Source organism: Nomia melanderi, chromosome 13 (assembly GCF_051020985.1).
Source record: "Nomia melanderi isolate GNS246 chromosome 13, iyNomMela1, whole genome shotgun sequence".
In the NCBI taxonomy this organism is placed as follows: domain Eukaryota; kingdom Metazoa; phylum Arthropoda; class Insecta; order Hymenoptera; family Halictidae; genus Nomia; species Nomia melanderi.
Genome location: NC_135011.1, coordinates 9,287,378 through 9,309,128, shown reverse-complemented (window position 1 = coordinate 9,309,128; position 21,751 = coordinate 9,287,378). Strand labels below are relative to the sequence as shown.

At 37.5% G+C, this 21,751-nt stretch overlaps 1 protein-coding gene and 1 long non-coding RNA gene across 3 annotated transcripts in view; one reads left to right on the top strand and one right to left on the bottom strand.

The window, feature by feature from the left end:
• The window catches only part of SIFR (SIFamide receptor), a 108,510-nt gene extending 88,617 nt beyond the window's left edge, over positions 1–19,893 (top strand). The window contains exon 3 of the mRNA XM_076373462.1: positions 14,371–19,893. Coding sequence (XP_076229577.1) covers positions 14,371–15,148 — 778 coding nt within the window. The 3' untranslated portion in view covers positions 15,149–19,893. The remainder of the gene's footprint in view (positions 1–14,370) is intronic.
• LOC143175254 (uncharacterized) overlaps positions 4,145–21,751 on the bottom strand; it is a 42,528-nt gene continuing 24,921 nt past the window's right edge. Inside the window, exons 1-2 of one of the 2 annotated variants that reach the window (XR_012999994.1) lie at positions 8,237–8,394; positions 4,145–4,467 (exon numbers count right to left, since the gene is read on the bottom strand). This is a non-coding gene — a long non-coding RNA (uncharacterized LOC143175254). Of the gene's footprint in view, positions 4,468–8,236; positions 8,395–21,751 lie in introns of those variants that run through there. The other variant, XR_012999993.1, reaches the window with a different exon arrangement.

The following is a 21,751-nucleotide window of genomic DNA, read 5'->3' as shown; positions in this document are numbered from 1 at the left end:
GAATTTTTCTCTCTTTCCAATAAATTATAAATGACAAAGTAGTTGTAGCGATCACAATTGAAAAATAAATCGTAAGGCAATTGGTTAAGTATCCCTAAAAAGGCTATCCAAAACCATATACGTAGAACAATCAAAGACTTGAAGGGTTAAGTCCATAAGCCCTAAAAAGATTAATAAACCCGTGGGCGGGAGCAAAGAAAGTAGACAGGGCCTAGCTAAGTAGCAAATGGTGATATTCCCACAGGCCGTCCTCGCCGCCATCCTGGCTGTCGCTGCTGCCGCTCCTGGTGGTCTCACCGGAATCGTCGCCGACCACGGAATCGGACCGATCACCGCTCCCCTGGTTGTCGGCCACGCTGCTCCCTTGGTCGCCGCCGCCCATGTTGTCGCTCAGCCCGTGGCCCCCATTGTCCGCACCGCCCCGATCGTCACCAAGTCCGTGCTGACCGCTGCTCCCCTGCCTCTCCTCTCCGCCCATGGCAGTTTGCATTAAAATGACAGACGATTCTATCTTACAACCACCAACTCACGACGAGACAACACCCCCCTAGAAAAAATACCCACCCCCTTCTTTTCCTCGTAAATCGTGTCCCCTCTAAAGTAATGGGCGAAGGAACGGCCATCGAAGATACGCAAACAAAAAGAAAATGGGAAAAAAAATGGCGTACGAAGAAGATCATTGAAGCCAGAATTAGCTCCAATCTCTCCATCCGAGATGACGACGTCTGGATATTTGGGTTCCGCGAGCGAGCCGCCTAGCAGCTGAAGCGAAGCGGCGCCGAGGAATGATCTGGAAAACGTCCACGACCGCGGGCCGATGACCCCGGACCGCCTACGAATCGGCTGGCCTCACTCCTTCCCGTGCATTCGTGACTTTTAGATCATCAATGTAATTCGGACATTCATTCATTCTGCACCATCATCCAGGACCCCTCCCTTTTGGTCATATGGAATTTTAATAAAATTTTATTTAAAAAAAATATTGTCCTCGTGCGTTGTGATTTATGCGGCGATTCTCATCCTGTCCTACGATTGTTGCATGTTGGGGAACTTTGGGTAATACGTTGATTTGCTTGGGCGACGCTGGTGATTGAGTTACTGCGATTTACAACTAAGGGATGATTACTTGGAAATTTGTCTGTATTATAAATAATGCAATCTGAAGTGGTTGTATTCAACGAGACAAACCAATAATGGTAACACAACTGAATTAAGTGATTTGCTATTATAGTTGGATTTTGTGTACTTCGTTTCGTGAAATCGTCCGGTGTTCAGTGTGTTAAGTACTGGCGTATTGACATTAAAACTACTGAAAAATTATAGTGATTTATTTTCAATTTAGTTAAGGATGTTTTTTAAGTGAAGATAGTTTCAGGAGTTGGCAGCTTTGTAGGCTTGTCCATTTTTTAAATATTCTGAGTCTTAGTGGTCAGGTTATTAAGTTACTAATACTTTATTGGCATAACAAGCGGAATCTGAAGTAGTGGAATGTCGAGCAAGGGATATTTTCTAAGTGTCTTCAATTTGTCAGATTTTATTGCTTCATTGCCTGTTCGTGTCTGAAGTATTTCAAGTTTAATATAATCATTCTTTATATATTAATGGCGTGGAAAGGATAGAATTTTAAAAACCTTAAATAACTGCTTTGGATATTAGAATTATTAGAATAATAGGACTTTGGTAATATTCCTATACTGTAGCAGTTTGCTAGGTTTTAATCTTTCTCAGTATAAAAATGTTCTAGACTTCACGTCAATTATTATGAGATCATATTTGCCTAAGAATATTCCAAGATCTCGAGAAGTAACACTAACACTCATTCGTTAATGTGTGAATCTGGGTATTTTCCAAGTTTCAACATTTGCCAACATGTTTTTACGTTTGATACTTATCTTTCATTTATTAACATGAGACTGGATTAGCCTAGAAATGTATGGATGACGTGAGAATAGGAATTAGATTTTCCGCCGAAGGAAGAGTTATTCCCACTTAAACAACTCTACACCCACAGATAGCTTGAAATTAAAATTTTTAGGTTAATAACTATCCTCGTAAATTTATGGTTATCGGTAGCCTAACGTTTAATGATCTGTCTTTAATTAATACACGTAAGACCAGGTCCATATATACGAACTCCAAGAAAAAAAATACTAAGACTTGTATTTCCTGCTTAAGAGCAGCGGTTAGATCATTTTCAACTTGTCATGAAGGAACTTCGCAATAGTTAAGGAATAATTTTATAAGCAAGTGCCATAAACTTTACGAGCAGGAATCAGACCACAATTGCCACAACTTTTTTTGAGCGAATCACGGCTGTCATATTTCAACGAGCTGCAATTAACATTGCCCATTCCATGCGAGAATTTAATTAAAATTCAAGAATTTGCATTCTGAATAGATGTAATAACTTAAAACATTTCCATAGACCATTCTCTGTGTTCCGTTCCTATAGAAATTTTATTACTGACGAAGAATACCGACGTACCATTGTTTTTAAAAACCTTTTGCTTCTTTTATAAACCTCACGCTTTACTTCACTAATTTACTAAAAGACAAAGGAACTCCTTGTAAACGCACGCTGCAAATTTATATTGTAAAAAATATAGTATTGCGATTTTTAGTGCCTAATAATATTTTCCACTATATTCTTGTATCATTAAAAAAGGTGACATATACGTAAGTCACTTTACTGATATACGTTAGCAGAAACATTAACATTAAGACTACCAGTCATGTCAAATCGATCCAATTCACAATTTTAATTCTTCAAGTATTCAAATTACAAAGTTTTTGCAAAAGATTTTTAATGAAATTCGCATATTTATACAGATACATGACTAGGAGACCCTTTAGATCTCCAGAAACGCATTGTTCTAATTTTTATAAAAAATTAAAAATAAATCACTCGAATCTCTCAGTAGTTTTGATGTTAATACCCTCTATAAAGAACTTAACTTTTTAGCAACTACTTACAAACAAGGAAGTACCAATTTTAACTGACCAATCTTTTCAACCCATTGCCAACTACGAGGCAAATCATGTAATGTCAATGATCGACCATGACAGTTTAATTAAAAGGTACTTGCATAGACTTTTAACATTGTAATTTATACACAAATGAAAATGCAAATGAATAAACATTTTTAGCGGTCTAACAGACCAACTGTAGCAGTGAAGGGTTAAAATAAATTTTTGGCACGAATGGATCAAACTTCCAGGGTTGCATGCCCCCATAAGGGAACTGAGACACGTGTAACGGTATTTCCGTTATCGCGGATGAGGATCTATGCATGATGAGACGAGCTGCCGAATGATGTTCCTCTAGCGTATCTGTTCCCCACGCATGAACTAGCCTTCGAACATTCTCCCTTCGTTTTTACGGCCGACCTATCTTCGCCGGAAGCATTTCATCCTTTCGGTCGTATCATTCGCCTGGAAACGCTGCCTGTTCCAACTAGGTCCTGGTATCAGCTACGTACAGGGTGTTAACATGTAACCAGCCGGTCGGGTAAAAGTCCTAGGAATTTAATGTCAGAAATCTCTGATAATGCTCGTAACGAAATGAAATAATGAAGTGTATACTCGTCTAACGTACGCACAATGCACCTATAATATATTTTAACGAAAAGCTAAAACAAGGCGAAGGAGAATTTTATGTTTATCTGAAAAAGTAAATAATTGGTCGTTGAAGGAATTAGTATCCTTTTGATTTTAACAATAAAACTACCAGACAGCTCAGACATTTCTGATGACTTCTTCTCACAGTTACTAGAAAGTTAATAAATGTTCCTCTGGGAAATTATTCAAGAAATTGATTTAACAATACTCGAACTGAATTATAAATCAATTAAAGTCTTGAAGTTTCTGTAGAGGAATTTCGAAAAGTTAATTTAACTGCTCGGTAGTTTCAGTGTTAACACCTTGACCACACGTCTAACATGATATTATAAGGCAAGGAGTTAAACCACATTCAAAATGTCGAACATATTCTCATCCATAATCCGTTATCATCTTGTACAATCTCTGCTCGCGAGACAGAGCTTTCTAGTCATTTGACAACCGTCTAACAGACTTTACAGTCGGCGTAAAAGACGTCAACCGGTTTCGCGAGTGAAATTAGTTAGAAAAGGAAGAACTAGTTCGATTCGATTGCGGCTCGATTGCTATGGCCACCGCATGCTTTTTTATTCCAGATACATTTCAGTGTGGTACAAAATTGTTTCGGTTAAGCTACTGTAAGTCTGTCATACGTGGGTAGAGGTGAGACGATTTTTGGTGTCAGTAGAGGTACACCGAGCCAGGATGAAGCCATTTATACTCGTGGCTGTAGGAGAGAGGGAGAGTCGCTGGGTGTAGCGGTAGCACCTTGACGTAGGGCTGCGGGTAGACCAGCGGGTGGCTGTACACTGGCGGCACCGGAGCTGGCGCTGATGATACTGCCATTACGGCTATAGCCAGGAACACGACCTGTTCGGAAATTGAGAATTAATTGCGGGTTTTATATTGTTGATCTTTAGCATTAACCGTACAAATTACCGGTATTTACAAATAAATTATAGTCTTCCGTTCTCGTTAAAAACGAATAAAAATATATAATTTTAAATGTTATGTATTATAAATATTTTGTGCATTGCCTTTGTGTTATTAAATCAATAATCATCTATATTTCTTTCGCAAACATATGATTGGTGGGTAAAGTTCTGGTAGGTTTAGTGTTAACGCTAATCGCACCGCGAACCGGTTAAATGTTTTGTACAATTCTTGTCTAAATCTTTCGTTTATTTAACTTTATGTTAATTTTTATATTGATAATTAATCAGTTTTTCGATTTTTCTCTTTCCATCTTTTCCCATTTTTACTAACAATCCACCAATCCATTAATTTTTATTATAAGGATTACATTAATCATAAATGCTTGGTAGTTCTAGCGTTAATATTCATCACTAGACTGCGGATCCATATGCAAATTCAAATTTTTTAAAATATAGTTAGAAAAACGGAGTTACGGTACAATATTATTTTTCTTAATCAACACTATAAAAATCATTATGCTTTGGATATTTTATATATTCTTCCGAATCGCGTATATTCTGTGCAATTTTGCACTTTTAAATTTCACGTAAATGCGTAAAGTCCACAGTCTATTCATCACTTCATTACCTAAATATATAAAACGATTCTAATTGATTTAATTACTAATTGCTTATTTAATATTGTTTGTTTTATTTATATAAATTGAATGAGGTTTATATTTAGTTTCTTCAATACAAAACTAAATTGCCAATAAAGCAAATACTTTCTCAATTTTATATTATTATTGTAATTACCAGAAATATATACATAAACTTAATAATTTACTACAATCATTTATCAGAGTTTTTTTTATTAAAGTTTTTGAAATATAATATTCATAAAAAGTCTCAACTGATATATGGATATGGATGTGAGGCATGATGTTTAATTAATATCATCTTGAGGTCAATTAGTGTTAATGATTCTGACTGAATGTAATTAATTGCAAGGAACTTCTGCCTTTGCATAATTGTACGCCCGCTGACGTAATCAGTGACTGATCATATCAATTGAACATTATCTGTCTATTGATTATTCAATTAATTCCGAGCTGGTGCAAGATTTACGAGGCTAGTTATGCTGCGCGGCCTGCTGTGTGCGTGTTTGACGTTCTTCGTGCAGATTAATATGTAAAATGGTCTAGCCACTAAACGCGGTCATCTCCGACGTGATAATTACAGAATCTATGCTCTGTTTTACATTTTAGGGACAGATCGAAATATTTATGCTATACATTACGTAAAATAAAACACGATATTAAAGGGTTAGAAATTCTATTGAAAATGTGAATAATATAAACTATAACATAATACCATAACCAAAGATTTTTATTTTCATTTCGACTAATTTTTTTATTAAAATTAATAAAAGTACACACTTATTAAAGAAATCAATGAACTTTTTCTGAAGAATATAGTTTAATTGATGAAATAGTATATATAGATATTGCTTTTCAAATTTTATAAGTACTTTGTATTTTAGAAATAAATTGAAAGAAGTAAGATTTTTTAAATATATGGTATATAGTAAATGGTGCAAATAAATTGTGGAAAAACTGTAGAGATTAAATCGTCTTATTCACAGAAATTACGTATTCTTACTGCTGAGATACTTAGTAAAAACGAATGATTTCAGAAACATAATTCTTCAATTTGCAAGTCAATTATCTCTTATGCCATTATATATTCGGTCTATACGTGCTGCAGCGCACGTTCCTTTATGTCAGCTGTTTTCTACTGCAAATGTAAATTGAAGCATTACATGCGAAACTCTAGAGTCAGCAGATAGTCTACAAATAAGTCTACCGCTGAATATGACTATTTCGTTTCGTTTATTTTACGAAGTTTTAATAATCATTCACGTATATAGATTTTGTAGTTGTTTTGTTTCATTAAAACATTCATTGAATTATTAAATGATAGAAAAAATCACCCTTTAGTACAGAATATAATATTATTTAAACTTTTATTCAATATTGATTAAATACTTAGAGGAAAAATTTGATGTTTATTTGAAAAAATGTATTGTATCTGGTTACAATTAAAGCCTATTTTTATTGCTAATTAAATTCTATTTCGTCAGTATAATTTCTAATTCCACTGAATTTCGTATAACTTTCCATAATTTTCCTGCTTAACCATGATTGTAATTTATAATTCAGCCGCGTTTTTATAATACTTCCTTGACTTTTCAGAACAACAACCACTATAAGTTCTAACTCCCTAGAAAATGTACAACCACACCATAAAAAGATATATTTCCTTCCCTATCCAACTCAAAATCCACATATCATTAACTCTTACCAGTTCAAACATCTCACTACACAAAAATATAAAAAATTTCTTTTTCATATCTACTTAATATAATTTCCTGCAGTGTAAAATATACTTTCTGTTTTACTATATTAAAACTTTCTTCAATATTTTCTCCACGACATTAACCTATACCAATTGATAGGTTCCACTATAAAAAACTTTATTTTCACATGTATTTAATATACCTCCTACAATTGAAAATATACTTTCTGTCTTACTATTATATATTCACCATTTGTACTCCACAAACTCCAGTTCTGTACCATTAATAATATTAAACATTTTACTGAATAAACTTAAAAAGCTACCCTAAGATCACTGCATTTGCTGCCAATGTATTTTGTCCTAAGGATTAAAGCAAAACATTTAAGAAATCTTATAATATAACATTTTCTATTTTCCACAGTAGATTAGAGTTTTATAAGTTGCAAAATCGGTTGGAGTGCTAAGTGCTAACCCATTTGCACCTTCACTCTAAATGTGATTAATTATATATAATTTTAATAGCCAGAGATGTTCAACTGAAACCCTTTCAACCTTTTAATTGAAATTAATCTACCCCGACCAATATATCTCAGTAACACACAGACAATTACAAGTATTTACCTGCGGAATATTCCGCTCTTGGCTATAAGCAACAACTATTACATACAGATTATTCCACTGAATACTAGGTATACGAAACGCGTCAATTTGACGCATATTGAATTTTCTAAATATCATTTCGGTGGTAAACTAATTTTCGATAGTAAAATAATTACTAATTTCCAAAATCTAAATGAACGAGCATCAATTTTTCTAGGAACAATAGAGCAACCCATACAATAAATGCCCGTAAACGTAGCGTTAACCCTTCACACTCCAGAGGCGCCTCTCAGTCACTAATCGACTTGACACAGCAAAATTGTCAAGTTTTATGTTAACTACCCCATTTTGTATAAAACTTGAATATATGAAATGAAAAGAATAGTTTTGTTCCTCAATGTATGTACGATTTCTTGTCAAGTCAATTTCAGAAAATGTCGTCTGCATCTGATTGCAAAATGTTGAATATTTCCAGTGAAAAGCTTCTGGAGCGCAAAGGGTTAATGATGTAAACATGAATGTTAAAACTCCCATCAATACTTCCTCCACAATCACCCAATATTCAGTTTCACTATAAAGAATGATCTACCTTTAGCATTATCCTTTCCCTCAATCTCCCCATCAGAACAACTTACGAGCCACCCTCCCTCAATTACAAAGTCCTTAAACTCGCTTATGTAGTTCCACATCCACCCGCCCACATATACATACAATGGCACGTGACCGTAAGTGTAATCTCATATAGGTATGATAGCTATACTTGCCAGCTTGAACATGTTAAACGTTTTATCGGCTTTTCCGTTCGCAAACACGAAGGGGACGCAAATGGATACTGGTGTTGCCGCTACGGAAATCGAACTCTTTATATAGTATACACGGACCGTGTGTCATCTTCATTGTCCGCGACGGGGCTCTATACTCAGCCTTGATCGCCCCGATAGTCCGTGTCCGCGAATCGACCGATTTTTTTCGTCCTTCCGCCGCTTGCGGCGCGCCGTCATCTTCGACGAAACGGAGAGAGTCAGATGGCAGTGTAACCCATCATAAATATGCAACGGTGCAGGCATAGGCCACTCGGAAATGGTCGCCGCGGTTTATCGTAGATCAGTATCGTTCGCCAGCTGATTTATAGAAGGACTCCGACAACGACGATCGTTCGCGATAGTTCGTTCAATCGAAGGACACCCGAGCTGTTCGATCTGTCTGGGAAGCTTCGATCATCAATAAAAATATGTACAGGGTGTTCCCGAAATGAAGAAACTAATTTACACGTGAAAATGAATGGGAAACTTGGACGAACATTTTCTCATTGGTTCTTTTCTCCAATTTTTCACATTATTTCTGAGATAACAACCGGTCGTTGTATATTCTATGGGCCGTGTTTGTTTCATGAGGTTACGGTGGTCAGTCATTCGGGATAGATGTGGGTTAGTATTTGTTTAATATTGTAACATGCTATTAACACGTTGGAGAAAAATACATGAAATGAAAAAAGTATAATATTAAATCGTTTGATTGAATTGCTTGTTATTAGTGCATGTTCGTCTAACTGGATGTCACCGCATTAGGTATATTATCTATAATATAGGAATGTTTTCAAATAATCATCATTTAATTAAGTGAACTATAATAATTCGATTTGGTTGCGAGTTACCGCTGACCCCCATGACATTCAACGTGTTAATATTCTATTATTGCTATTGTCATTATTACTAGTATTGTTATTAATATTTTATTTCTTCAAAACAAAGGTAGTCTGTATACTAAGTACTAAGAAGTCAGTGAACCGCTCAGAAAAATTGAAAATATTCGACAGTTTCAACCTTAGATTCACGGGAAGAGTCAATTTGACTGATATCGTTTTTTATAAACATTATTTGGTAAATGTTCGGTTTAAGTTTGATTAACACAGGTATCAATTTTTTAAGAACAAATCTATTATCAACACTCTGCACTACGATTTATTTTTCAACTAAGATCAATCCAACTAATTCGCAATTAATAATTTATCGGAAAAAAGAGAAAAAGATTTTCATTGAAGTACAACCTATATACGTGCATTCTACCTGCGTTTGACAAATACACACTTCATTTCTTTTTTATTTCACCGCGCGCAAAACGACAGATTTTTTAAACTAACCACAGTTAACAGGTTAAAATCTTCACCACGAGTCTAACACGTTGTCGTAAACGAAGGGGTTAAACCAATTTGGTTCATCTCAACCACGCAGCCATCTGACCCGAGATTTCCCTATAAAAATTCCCTTGACAGTTGCATAATTTCGGGAGCACCCTGTATAGAGGTGGGAACGGATAAGAAAACGCTAAACCTTCAACGGCTCGACTATATAAAAAAGAATAATCCGCTTGCTAATGGTCTTGGAACGTTCTCATTTGTTCGTTCCCGGAGATCCGTCAGCGGATAGGTTTCACACGGAGGACGGGGCCACGGTGAAAACGTTTAATTAACGAACACAGCCCAGGAAAAGCGTCTTTTCGCTCTTTGTTTTCTTTGATATGCATCCACCGGGCCGGCTTATTTGCATCGTAAAGGCGTATCTGCATACGGAGCTGATACGCTCGATTTTCCGACGCTTTTATCGAACCCCGCGGATAACGGAGGTTCTCTGCCACGGAACTTTCAAGGGGCCACTATTTGCTCGGCGCCCGACGCGGGAATGTTGCTAACGCGTTCAACGGGGCAATAAATTCGCGTGATTTCTCGTCCGCGTACACTGCGTGGGACGCGGTTGTTGGTACAGGTCTGGACCATGTTCATTGTGTGTTTGTAAAACATGATTTCTAGTTTTTCTAGAGTGTATGTATTTGGGATCTATTTATTGGCAACGTGAACGGGTATAGTAGATTATACGAAAGCGAAGTGTGCGATGATGTTAACCCTTTGCACTCTATAGGCCCTGCTACGGAATTTATAGTATTAAATATCTTAACAAAGTTGAAGAAACCACTTTGAGATTATTTTGTTTGCAGTAGATGTAAATTTTGTGTTAAAAGGGAAAATGACAGATTTAAGAAATGTTATATTGTTTCATTTTTACTGGAAATATTGTAACAATAATTGGAGTTACTGGTAGATTAGGAAATTAACTGGAGTGCTAAGGATATTTTTTCTTCGAATGGCAATCTCAAAACAGATTGATTAGGGAATTCAGCACGACAATCAATACTGTAAAACGAATTTTTGATCAGAAATATCGAAACAATCGACTCTTTATTGATATTTTTCTAGTTTTTATACTGTCAGTGTAGTATTCTTAAGACGATTTTATATAATTTTGAATATTGTCAAAGGTATTTTTACAATTTTTATAATTCACAAAAGAAAATAAAGTGCACTGTGATATAGTTCCTTATTCCTGTTTCTAATAGAATTGTCAGTTTTCTCTCTATGATGTTGTACTATTTGTCAACAAACAACATCTAAGTTAGGTTCAAAAATACGTTTATAACAGAAGGAAGTTCGACTATATACAATATATTCTTAGTTCTATAGAATAAATTTCTTTAAAGAAAGATGTAACTTCTAGTTCTTTAGAAGCAAGTTCCATTGATTGCTCCTTAACCACTTTCGCTGGAAAGACATGCTACGTCGTGATGTCTTTGTTCCAAAATTGCCAATGACATATTATACACGTTAATAGTCTTATTGAATTACATATTCCAGATTGTTTTGAAATCTACTATTTTGCACAAAATTATTAATAAATAAAATTAATGTACATATCTATACATAATATGTGAAGACAAAATTCTTCGCGCGAGATCCTGCCAATTATTTGAATTCGTTGCCACCGCAAGTAGTTAAACTCCCTTAACGCCTTGCTTTATAGTAACATGTCAAACTCACGATGAAGATTTAAAACAGAATTTAACAAAGATAAATATTAGTCAATGATTGTGTATTCAAATTAAATACTGTTTCTCTGTTATCATTTACGGTAAAGACACCAGTAATTGACGTTGTAATCAGTAGTTGACCATTTTTCAGGAATACGTAAAGAATCGGGTCTTTAAAAGTAATAATCTTTCAATAAAAGCGCGATAGATATGCTACAGCATCTACCGACCCAACTTCGAAACACTTTTGCCTGAATCAAATTTTTTGTTTTGAAAACTAACAATTAATTTCATTGACGTTGGCTGTATGTTCCTAATTTCCAATGCAGACTTAATTTATTTTCATTTGTATTTGTCCTTTTACTTGTAATTTCTCATATTCGTTGTAAATAAACGATATAAAAGTAATCTTTAGTGTTCTTGGTTTTACTGTAAATGGTCAACTAGCAATTAACATATGGCCAGTTACTAGTGTTCTCATTTTAGAGGATGGTCAACTTCTGACGCAAATATTGAATTTTCAAAAATGTCTATAAAATTTGGATAATGTGATTATTTAAAAAAAGTCTGCTTTATTATATCTCGTAAGAAGTTCAAACCGCATTTTCGCACATGGATTCTCTCTATTCAATAAAGAACCAATTTACTATTATTCAAGCAGAACATTTTTAAGTGGTCAGCAGTTGGTGCTTTCAGCTTATTATTCTTTACAGCAAACATAGGCGTAAAATATACCTAAAATTTGTCTGTTTTATCAATAAATTATTAATGGCAAAGCAGTCGTATCGATCTTAGTTAAAAAATAAATCATAGGGTAGGGAGTTAAGAAATTCGTTGCGATAAAACACCTTATCGGGGCAAATACTTGCGCCAACCGGCTCGCTCGCCTTTACAACCGTGATACGGGAATGCCGAGCCGCCATTACGTCGCGCTAAGGATATTTCGCTCCGTACCGCGGCTCCTGTGTCCATCGATGCGGAACGGGACCGAGTCTCTTTCGAAATCGCAGATAGAATACATATAGTTTACATAATGAAGGCATGGAAAGAAACGGTTACGTTTTGTATCGCACGGTCCCGTCGCCGCGTAGGTGTTTACCTATAACTCGTGCCTTTATTCCTGGATCGTAAAATCGCTCTTAGTATTCATATGCGATAAGCAATATTGTTCGGCGCATTACTGTCTGTTACGTGATGGTGATGCGGTCTGACAACCGACGCCAAGTTTTTAATCGTTTCACGCTTTTGTCATGGTATCGAGGGAAACAATGTGTGCATTTGTTTGCCAAAGCGATTAATATGACGAGAAAGTAGGGAAATTTAATGGGACTGTATAGGTACGTGAATTAATCTCACAAAGCGAGAATTATTTCATATTAATTTCGTTAAACATGTATATATTTAATAATATAAAACATATATGTTTCATATTAATTCCATTAAATATGTAATTTAATTTCACGAAATGAAAAATATAACAGTCGAATGAATCTGCGTAATTATGTGCATAAATTAATTTTACAAAATAAAAAGTAGTAAAATTTAATTAAATTGTGCGCATACGGAATTAATTAGTGTTCTGGTAATATTGTGAAATCCTTTGGACATTTTGAAAAATTAATGTCTTGTTTCCATATGCATTTGCTGCTCCTTCAGATTATTTCAGTATTTACTTCTCATAAATGTTATTAGAGTAAAATTCATAGTATGATGTACCGATGTCAACGTTTCAGATGCTTAACATTATTCAAATTATTGAGTAACGACCAGTCGCAATGGAAATGGTATTATTATATCTGAAATAAGATATATTTTTGTATCTATGCATTTTCTCAGATGAAAAAATAGTATTTTATGTTTTTTATTTGTTTGGTGCCTGACAAATCACTATCACTTGCGGGTAATGGCTATGTATACACGCCATGATTAGTGTGTCACCTGAAAAACAACCTGTGTAACCTGAATAACGACTTTTGGAAAGTTAAGAAGTTAAATAAGCAGGATCATGTCTGGTAGCAGTGTCAATAATAATAGGTTCTACAACAAAAAACATTTTCATTTGAGTTTCTTGTTATTCTAAATTATATTTTGCATAACAATTATGCTGAATAAGTGTACAGTAAGCGGATTGTAAAAGCCATTTCTCTTTTGTATATCTGTAGATTAATCTAAATTGCCTTCTGAGCAAGTATTTTAAGTTACTCTCTGAGTTCTTGATATTCACGTCGATGCAAGCACACAGTGTTTTTCCCGAACCAGTGATTTGAGATCAAACCGGACGAAATGCGAAAGAAATTTAAACGCAATTTGTCGTAACTGGATTTAATAACGTTCCTGGAATTCTCGAACCTTGAGAGAATAATGAAAAAAGCCCAATGTGAACCATCGATCAACCAACGCCAACTTAATTAACTACCCTGGGAGGGATTGTTCGAATTTTATCGTTCTCTCCCCCCCCCCCTCCCGCTCTCTCCATCCCTCACCCCCCACCACTTTATCCCAGTTGCTATCGGTAATCTATTTAGCAACACGTTATTGTTTACTCAGCTATTTGTATTATCGAAATTATTACCAGTTTTTTATTCATCGTCAAGCTTATGTGATCTTCAATTTACTCACAGTCTTAGTTTTTCAGGAGTACTTTTTAGTTTCAGACAAATATGAAGAAATCGATACTAATGAATGTGATTAATTGCTTTAACATTTCAAGCTCATGCAAAAATTGAGGACCGTTAAAGAATGGAAAGCAAGAATTTCTAAATAGCTCTGTTAATTTCCTGAGACACTTTTCAAAGTTATTTCCATATTTTAAAAAATGTCACAAAGAAATTGTTACTATCATACGAGTTCCTCTATCTCTATTAGATTTCCTAAATCTAATATCGTCTAAAATATATAAATAAACTAACTACCGCAACAGAATTAATAATGAAAAATATGAGTACCAAGCTTCCAATTAATTTCAGCAAAAAATGTCTCTCGATCTCCAAAAAAACATGCTCAAACACTACTCCATTACTAATGCCAATCCTGTTTTTAGGTTCCTAGCGATCTGGTGGCCGCTGAAGTGTCAAATCACGAAGAAACGAGCCAGACTGATGATAGTCGTGATCTGGTTCATCGCGTTGACAACAACCTGCCCGTGGCTGCTATTCTTCGACCTGGTCGCGATCTACGACGATGACCCAGACCTAAGACTGTGCCTGGAAGTCTGGCCTCGCCCAGAAGACGGTACCCTATTCTTCCTAATCGGCAACCTGACCCTTTGCTACGTTCTCCCGACGATCCTCATCTCCCTCTGCTACATACTGATCTGGATCAAGGTCTGGCGACGTAATATTCCAACAGACACGAAGGACGCGCAGATGGAACGCATGCAGCAGAAGTCTAAAGTCAAGGTAGTCAAGATGTTGGTCGTGGTGGTGATACTGTTCGTCCTCTCCTGGCTACCGTTGTACGTGATCTTCACGGTGATCAAGCTGGGCAACGACGTGGCGGAACGCGAGGACGAGATCCTACCGATCGCCACGCCGATTGCCCAATGGCTAGGCGCCAGTAACTCCTGCATTAATCCGATCCTCTACGCGTTCTTCAACAAGAAATATCGACGAGGCTTCGTCGCGATAATGAAGAGTGGGCGCTGCTGCGGCAAGATCAGGTACTACGAGACGGTCGCCATCATGTCCTCTTCGACCAGCATGAGGAAGTCCTCCTACTACGTGAACAACAACAACTCGTCGACGAGGCGGACCTGCCACGGGCCGCCCGTCCACCAAGACAGCAACGTGTCCTACATATTCAACCACACCGGTGTCTAAGTCAACCGATCCGTCTTTGGGTGATGACCATTTGATATTCCGCTGAATCCCGTGGCTGGCTGCCCAGAACGGGGTTTCACGTGAGCCGGTCCGAGGTCCATGGGTACACGCTGAACCGATTGTCGACTCGGATTGGATGATTCGCCGAGCTCGAGCGTGTTAGAAACGGGATGGGATTAAATAGCAGCAACAACAAACAAAAAAAAAACAAGAAAGAAAAGCAAAAAATATCCAACCAACCGGCAAATCTTTTTCCACCGCGATCGTACGTGATGCGACGTGGCGATCCTTGTTGTCGATGATGCGGAAACAACGTTTCACGGATCCGTCGTTTTGTATATTCAACGCGTAAAGTGTATTTTGTTAAGCAACCAATGAACAAAAAATGACAAAAAAAGGAGGGAAGAGAAAAAGAGAGGAAGGGGTGAGGACAGGTTTTTTAGGGAACGACAAGAGGGGAATGAAGGATTTTCGGCTCTCAGCGCGCCGGTGTCACGGATATTGCTCTCGACATATCCGGACGTCTCGCGAGGCTTGCTGATTGAACGGAAGCAGCTCCGGAGCGCGCCTGGCCACTCTCGGAAGCTTCTTCCCTTTTTTTTCACGATCACCTTTCTAGATTTGTAAGGAACCCACGAACGAAGGGACTGAGTTTGCCAGTTTGCGATCGGTGATGCGTGACAGCGGCGAGTTGAGGGGTCCGAGACTCGGATTCGGGTTTGGGGTGGGTGCAATAGTGCGTTTAGGGATAGAATGGAGAACGTATGACGCGATTATGGGTGGGGGAACGGTCGAACGCGTCGCCACGGCGGGAACTTCGAGCATCTTGTTGTCTCTCGACGGTACACACGCGCACACTGCCACGAGACACAATTAGCTGCGCGCGATACGCGCCCAAACTGCCGCGAGTATGATTGATCCCGAGTGGATGGCCGTGCGACACCCGGTGATTCCGAGGTAGATCGTTGATGAGTCGAGAAAGATCCACTAGATCACTGGATCTAGCGAGTAGGTAATTAGACAGTAGATTTTATGCAATTCTGAAGAATGTTAAGTAGACACGATTTATTGTGTATTGATTTAGTCGTGTAAACGCATTTACGTGAATTGCCAGAAAAATGCGATGCGTTTGTGTAAATGCGTTTACGACGAATCCAAACTAGTGTAACAGAATACGAAGTAGAGATATGTTTATAAAAATTGGAAAACACTATTGATGTTATTTTAAACTTAGAGTTTTTGAAAAAGGAAATCGATTTCTACTTTGCCCTTATTTCTGTAACCTCCAAATTTTCAAACACGAACACGATATTATGTGAATAAACATTTCGGATGATCTGTTGATAAGAAGTAACGTAAAAATTCTTCGTCACAAATAAATTAGTTTAAAATAGGGAAAATACTGTTTAAAATAAGTTAAATGTGATTGGACATAGTGTTATCTACGAACAAAGCTAACATCGAGTCATATTCGGCGAAGGAGTGCACAGGGTTAAATCCACTTCGTGGAATCTCGATTTCGCGCAAGGATCTACTGTCTAGCGATCACTCGGACCCGTAACGATCTTGAGCCGATCGCGATTTCGGTTCTCGTAGATTACGTAACACGGTGCGCCAATCCGTGGGCTGCACGCTACACGATTTAAGTGACAGTAATTGCATAACACCTAAACCGTTACCTTCCACACTCCATCGGCGTGCGGTGAGTTACGAGCTTGTCGGAGGTTATCGGAGCAAAAGAGAGAGAGGGAACGTAGGAATAGGGATTACAGAAAGAAGGAGAGAGAGAGAGAGAGAGAAAGGAGAGAGAGGAGAGAGAAAGGAGTGAGAGAGAGAGGAGAGAGAGAGAGAGGAGAGAGAGAGAGAGGAGAGAGAGAGAGTGGCACGCAGAGATGGATAAGCGAGCAGTGCGCAGGGCACAGAAACCGGCGATCGAACTTCGATTAAACATTACCCCCGCACACACGAATGAAACAGATTAAATAGGTATCTCTACTTGTACTTATCTTAGCACGGTCGGCTCCAACATACACAATATATATTTTCTTATTGGAACGTTAGACGGTCTAGTATTTTTTGGGATTTCTTAAGGTGCCATACATATAATATATATTACGTACGCCTATATAACAATTCTTATCAAGAATAATAATAATAATAATAATAATAATAATAATAATAATAATAATAATAATAATAATAATAATAATAATAATAATAATAATAGTAATAATCTTATACATATATACATATATACATGTATGTAATAAGAACACCGGAGAGAACAGTGCGCTAGGAACCAGTCCTATCCAAGTGGCTACTCTAAGCTGCTGATGAAATGTCCCGTTGGAAGAAATCTGATTGGACAGAGAAGAGGCTTGCCCATCCTCGCATTTCTAGCTCTACCGTGTCATTTGTCGAACGGTCCCGCTAATCCGATCACGTGGCAGCACACAAAGGACACGGCTAAAGACCCTGTGTCGTCTTAGGGGGTTTCTGATCGACAACGCTAAGTACCCAGAAACCGATCCTCTAAGACACGTTTAAACGATTCCCGCGCTTTCGTCTTTGCCGCGTTATCAGCGTTGCTATCCGGCTCCCTTCGTCCTGTCATCCACTCCCAGTGTCCCGTCACATCCCCTATCACAGCCCAACGTTCCCCGGAGAAAGGCGGAAGTGACCGACTTGCCGTTTTGTCTCGGATTATACTCAACTGATTGCACGTGCGACGAATTAACGCGGTCACTGGCGACAATAACGACCTTTTACGCTACAGGAGGGTGCGGACTCCTGTCACGAGCTAGTTCAGAAACCATGATTATGTACCGGGCCAGCCGGCCGGCGATAAGCGCCCGCTTTCGCTCTGATTTCGACATGTCGGTTGCGGAACGGAGCTGAAGGGGCTGGATTCTCGTCGGTTGTTAGCTGCCACGCATATCTGCGTGCTTATTAACACCTTGTTGATCGGTTACGAGTATACTCGTGCTTATCAGATCGAGTTGTTGATGACTTTCTTTGGATTTGCACTCACGTTAATTTATATCTGAAAACGATGTAGATGTCTACAAGAGACATAAGATGTTCTTGTAAACAAATTCACCGGTCAGCAAGATGTTAAGGTTGATTTTTCTTGTCCTGATATAGTTCTGTTCGGATAAAGGATTCTTGCAAGAAGTTAGGCACGAATGTTTGTATTCAGTAACGGATCGGGTAGGACGCGTTTCGGAGATGTTTTGAATGCTGATCTGTGTTTGAATGGGTAATATAACGCTAAGTTTTCTTGTCTGAACAAAACTGTGCAGTAATAATTGCTGTTGGCGTTAATACGGACAATGTAAATCGACCTTTATACAGAGATGGACTGTTGGTTGACTACTTACAGGCTAAAATAGGGCAAGGTGAATTGTTCACTTGAGGTGCTTGATCAAGTACGGTAGAACCTCGTTCGTTAGTATATTATTTGTTTATTGTATTATGACAACTTCTACTATGAGTTTTAAGACTTTTGATGATAGTGATAGATCGTGGAAAAGAAGAACAGATTGTACCATTGGTTACGTTTTTTGTTGTGTGAGCTTCGATTTTTGCATCTTTAGTTCCGTTTTTTGCAATTAATGAGGTCCTATTGAAGGTATAATACTAACACTTTTGTTTCGACATGTTATTATTGGTTGAATCATGTTCCAAGGAACACAAGCGAAACGAAATGCGATGAAGTGAGATGTAATAACAGAGAATGATACAGTAAAAGATTCCAGATTTGTGGTTTTAATATGTTTAATAAATTTTTAATATTGTTCTCAATATACCATGGATGTGGAAGTCCTACTACTACGTATTATCTGCAGGCGTCGAATGAAACTGTTAAGGTTCTTAATTACTTGTAAAACGATTATCATTTTATCACTATCTTTTTCTGTTTAGAGAAATCTTTCACACAATGCAGTGCATTGACTGTTACTTCTATTCCACGCATTTCTATGTAAATAAGAAACATTGATTTCCTTCAAAACAGAAAAGAATATAGTTGTTCTGCTACTCGAATATAAAATGATCCTTAAAAGTGAAATGTTATAATAAAATTAAACATACAAAGTCAATGGAAAAGAGAAGAAGTAATGTCAACGTTCGATAAACAACTTTCATTTACAAAAATTAACAGTTTCATTCGACTCTTGACTGCAAGTCTCCTTGAAGGTGATTAAGTAGAGCAAGATGACAATTCCTTTTGCTGTTACGTTAGCCTTGCTTGCAAGTAGTCGGCCAACTTCTCATCTCCGTCTAATATGTACACGCGTGCGTGACTTTTTTAGAGCTCGACTTCTCCGATCGAATCGTAGGGACAATTATACAAGCATACTTTCGAGCTAGTCTCGCGATCGACCCTTCGACATAGAACGACCCCGTTTCGCGGTTGATAGCTGGCGATTAAAAGAGCAAGCGAACTAAAGATATCCGCGCGTACATTACGGTGTTGGGCAATAATGTTTGATTATATGTTGAGAACGATGATTAAAATGTTACTGTTGGGACGATTGCGAGATTCTTCTTAGAATCGTTAATTAGGACTCGCTTTAATCGCAATGGTTCGAAGTGTGCTAGTAATCAACGGTTGTAAAGAGTAATTTTTAATCGAATTAACGGTACATTTTAATCGTTACTGGTAATGTGCAATGAGATTGCATGCTGCCCTAGATTTGATACTGGTTTTGTAAAATGGAAACATATATTTGTATTTGCGAGGAGCAAGAGTATTTTAATTTTATTTTAATTCTGAAGTAACCTTACTTGGTTAGAGTAACTGATCCTTTATTCTGAATTTTATGGAACAGTCATTAAAAATGGTAATTTTTATGTAAAGACCTTAGTTTAATGACGAATGAACAGAGAGGAAATGTTCCTTTTAGTTTTCTGTAGACTGCAGACTTACACTCAATGTATTCCTGCAATTTCGCGTTTTTACGACTCCCTTAACACCTCGTTTCTACGTTCAACGTTTTGTGATGGTTCGCATCGTTGGTTAAACGTTTGAAAGACAGGAATAGTAGGAAACACCAGAAAAGAAGAAAGTCTCCGAAGCAAAGACAAAATTTGGGATCCAGTTTAATCACGTAAGAATGTTCATAAACTAATTTATAAAAATTCAGGTTGAACAAAAATTACCATTTTCTATTATAGATTCCTTTCTTAACACTCTCATTAATTTTCGATAGAATGACTTATTTTCATCGTATTTTACCAGTAACAAAATTCTGTAATTCCATCATTCTTTATTACACATTACATTATTATAGTAATAACGAATACCCACATTGCAAACCACAAAACCGACAGTCTCCACAAGATTTAAAGAACTCTCTACTCAATTCTCCGTCTAAAAAATCCTCCGACAAGGTAAAACACGTTTTTGTTCAGTTCACGTCACAGTAAATTGGCCTTTACGTGACAGTTCAGTCACCAGCCATCGCAGCGGCGAGTCTTAACGTTTCAGTTTCTGTTGCATTAGGCGAATCGGTTTGACTTTACGATAGTTTTACGGCGACGAACGCGTTCGCCGAATAGTCGCGATTGAATCCATTCGTCGAACGATCGATCGCGCGACGGAACGGGGATCTGTTTCCGTTCCATGTCAACGAGTTCGGTCGAGAGTTCCAGTGATCTTCTACGAGACTTTTATCAGGAATTTTACGTAGCAGTTTTCCTTGATGCCACGGGGACACTCCGTCGGCCAGCAACGGATTGTCGCCCGCGAGAATTGCGTCGTCCCGTTCGTCGGTCTGACTTCCGGCGAGATCAACGAAGAGACGCGTTAGGTCAGAACTACATGAGCGTTTAACACTAAAACTACCAGACGATTCAGAATGACCCATTCCTGATGTCTTCTGTTTCCAATTATTAAAAAGATTACAGATGTTCCTCTGAGAAATGATTAAAGAAATCGATTTACCAATACGCAAACTGAATTGTAAATCAACTGAAGCCTCGATAGATGCACTCTTGGAGTTTCTATAAAGGAATTTCAAAAAGGCAATTTGATTGCTCGGTAGTTTTAGTATTGAACGATGCGTTATACGTCGTTTTGGTATTTAAGTATGTATTATATGGACTACCTTTGTTTCCTAACTGAAAGTATCGCTTGTCAATCGTCTGAGTTAAGTCTGGGTTAGTATTTACCGTCCGTTGCAACGATCCTGGCACTCTCGTTTGAGTGGTCAGATTCAAAGGCGCACTCCTTGCCTACACGAATGTTCGATTCTGGTATATGATTGGCTGAGGCGCTCATGCACAGAGTGGGGGATCCGTTTCTGGACACGTGATTGGAGCTTTCAGAGCGACTGTATCCGCCCCTATGACGTCACGAGTGTCAGGTTTCCAACAACTGACGGTACTTGATATTATAATTCGAGTTATGCACTCTACAAAAGTATAGTTATATATTGATTTTGAAAGTTTCATTCACAAAAGTGACTAGTTTTAGTTCTCTTTTTTCACTGTTATTGATATGTAATTAAATATCCTAAATGACTTCAAAACTAAGTAATTTCACGTAAATATTATAATGAATATTGAAAGAAACCGAATTACATTTATTGTTACCATTTT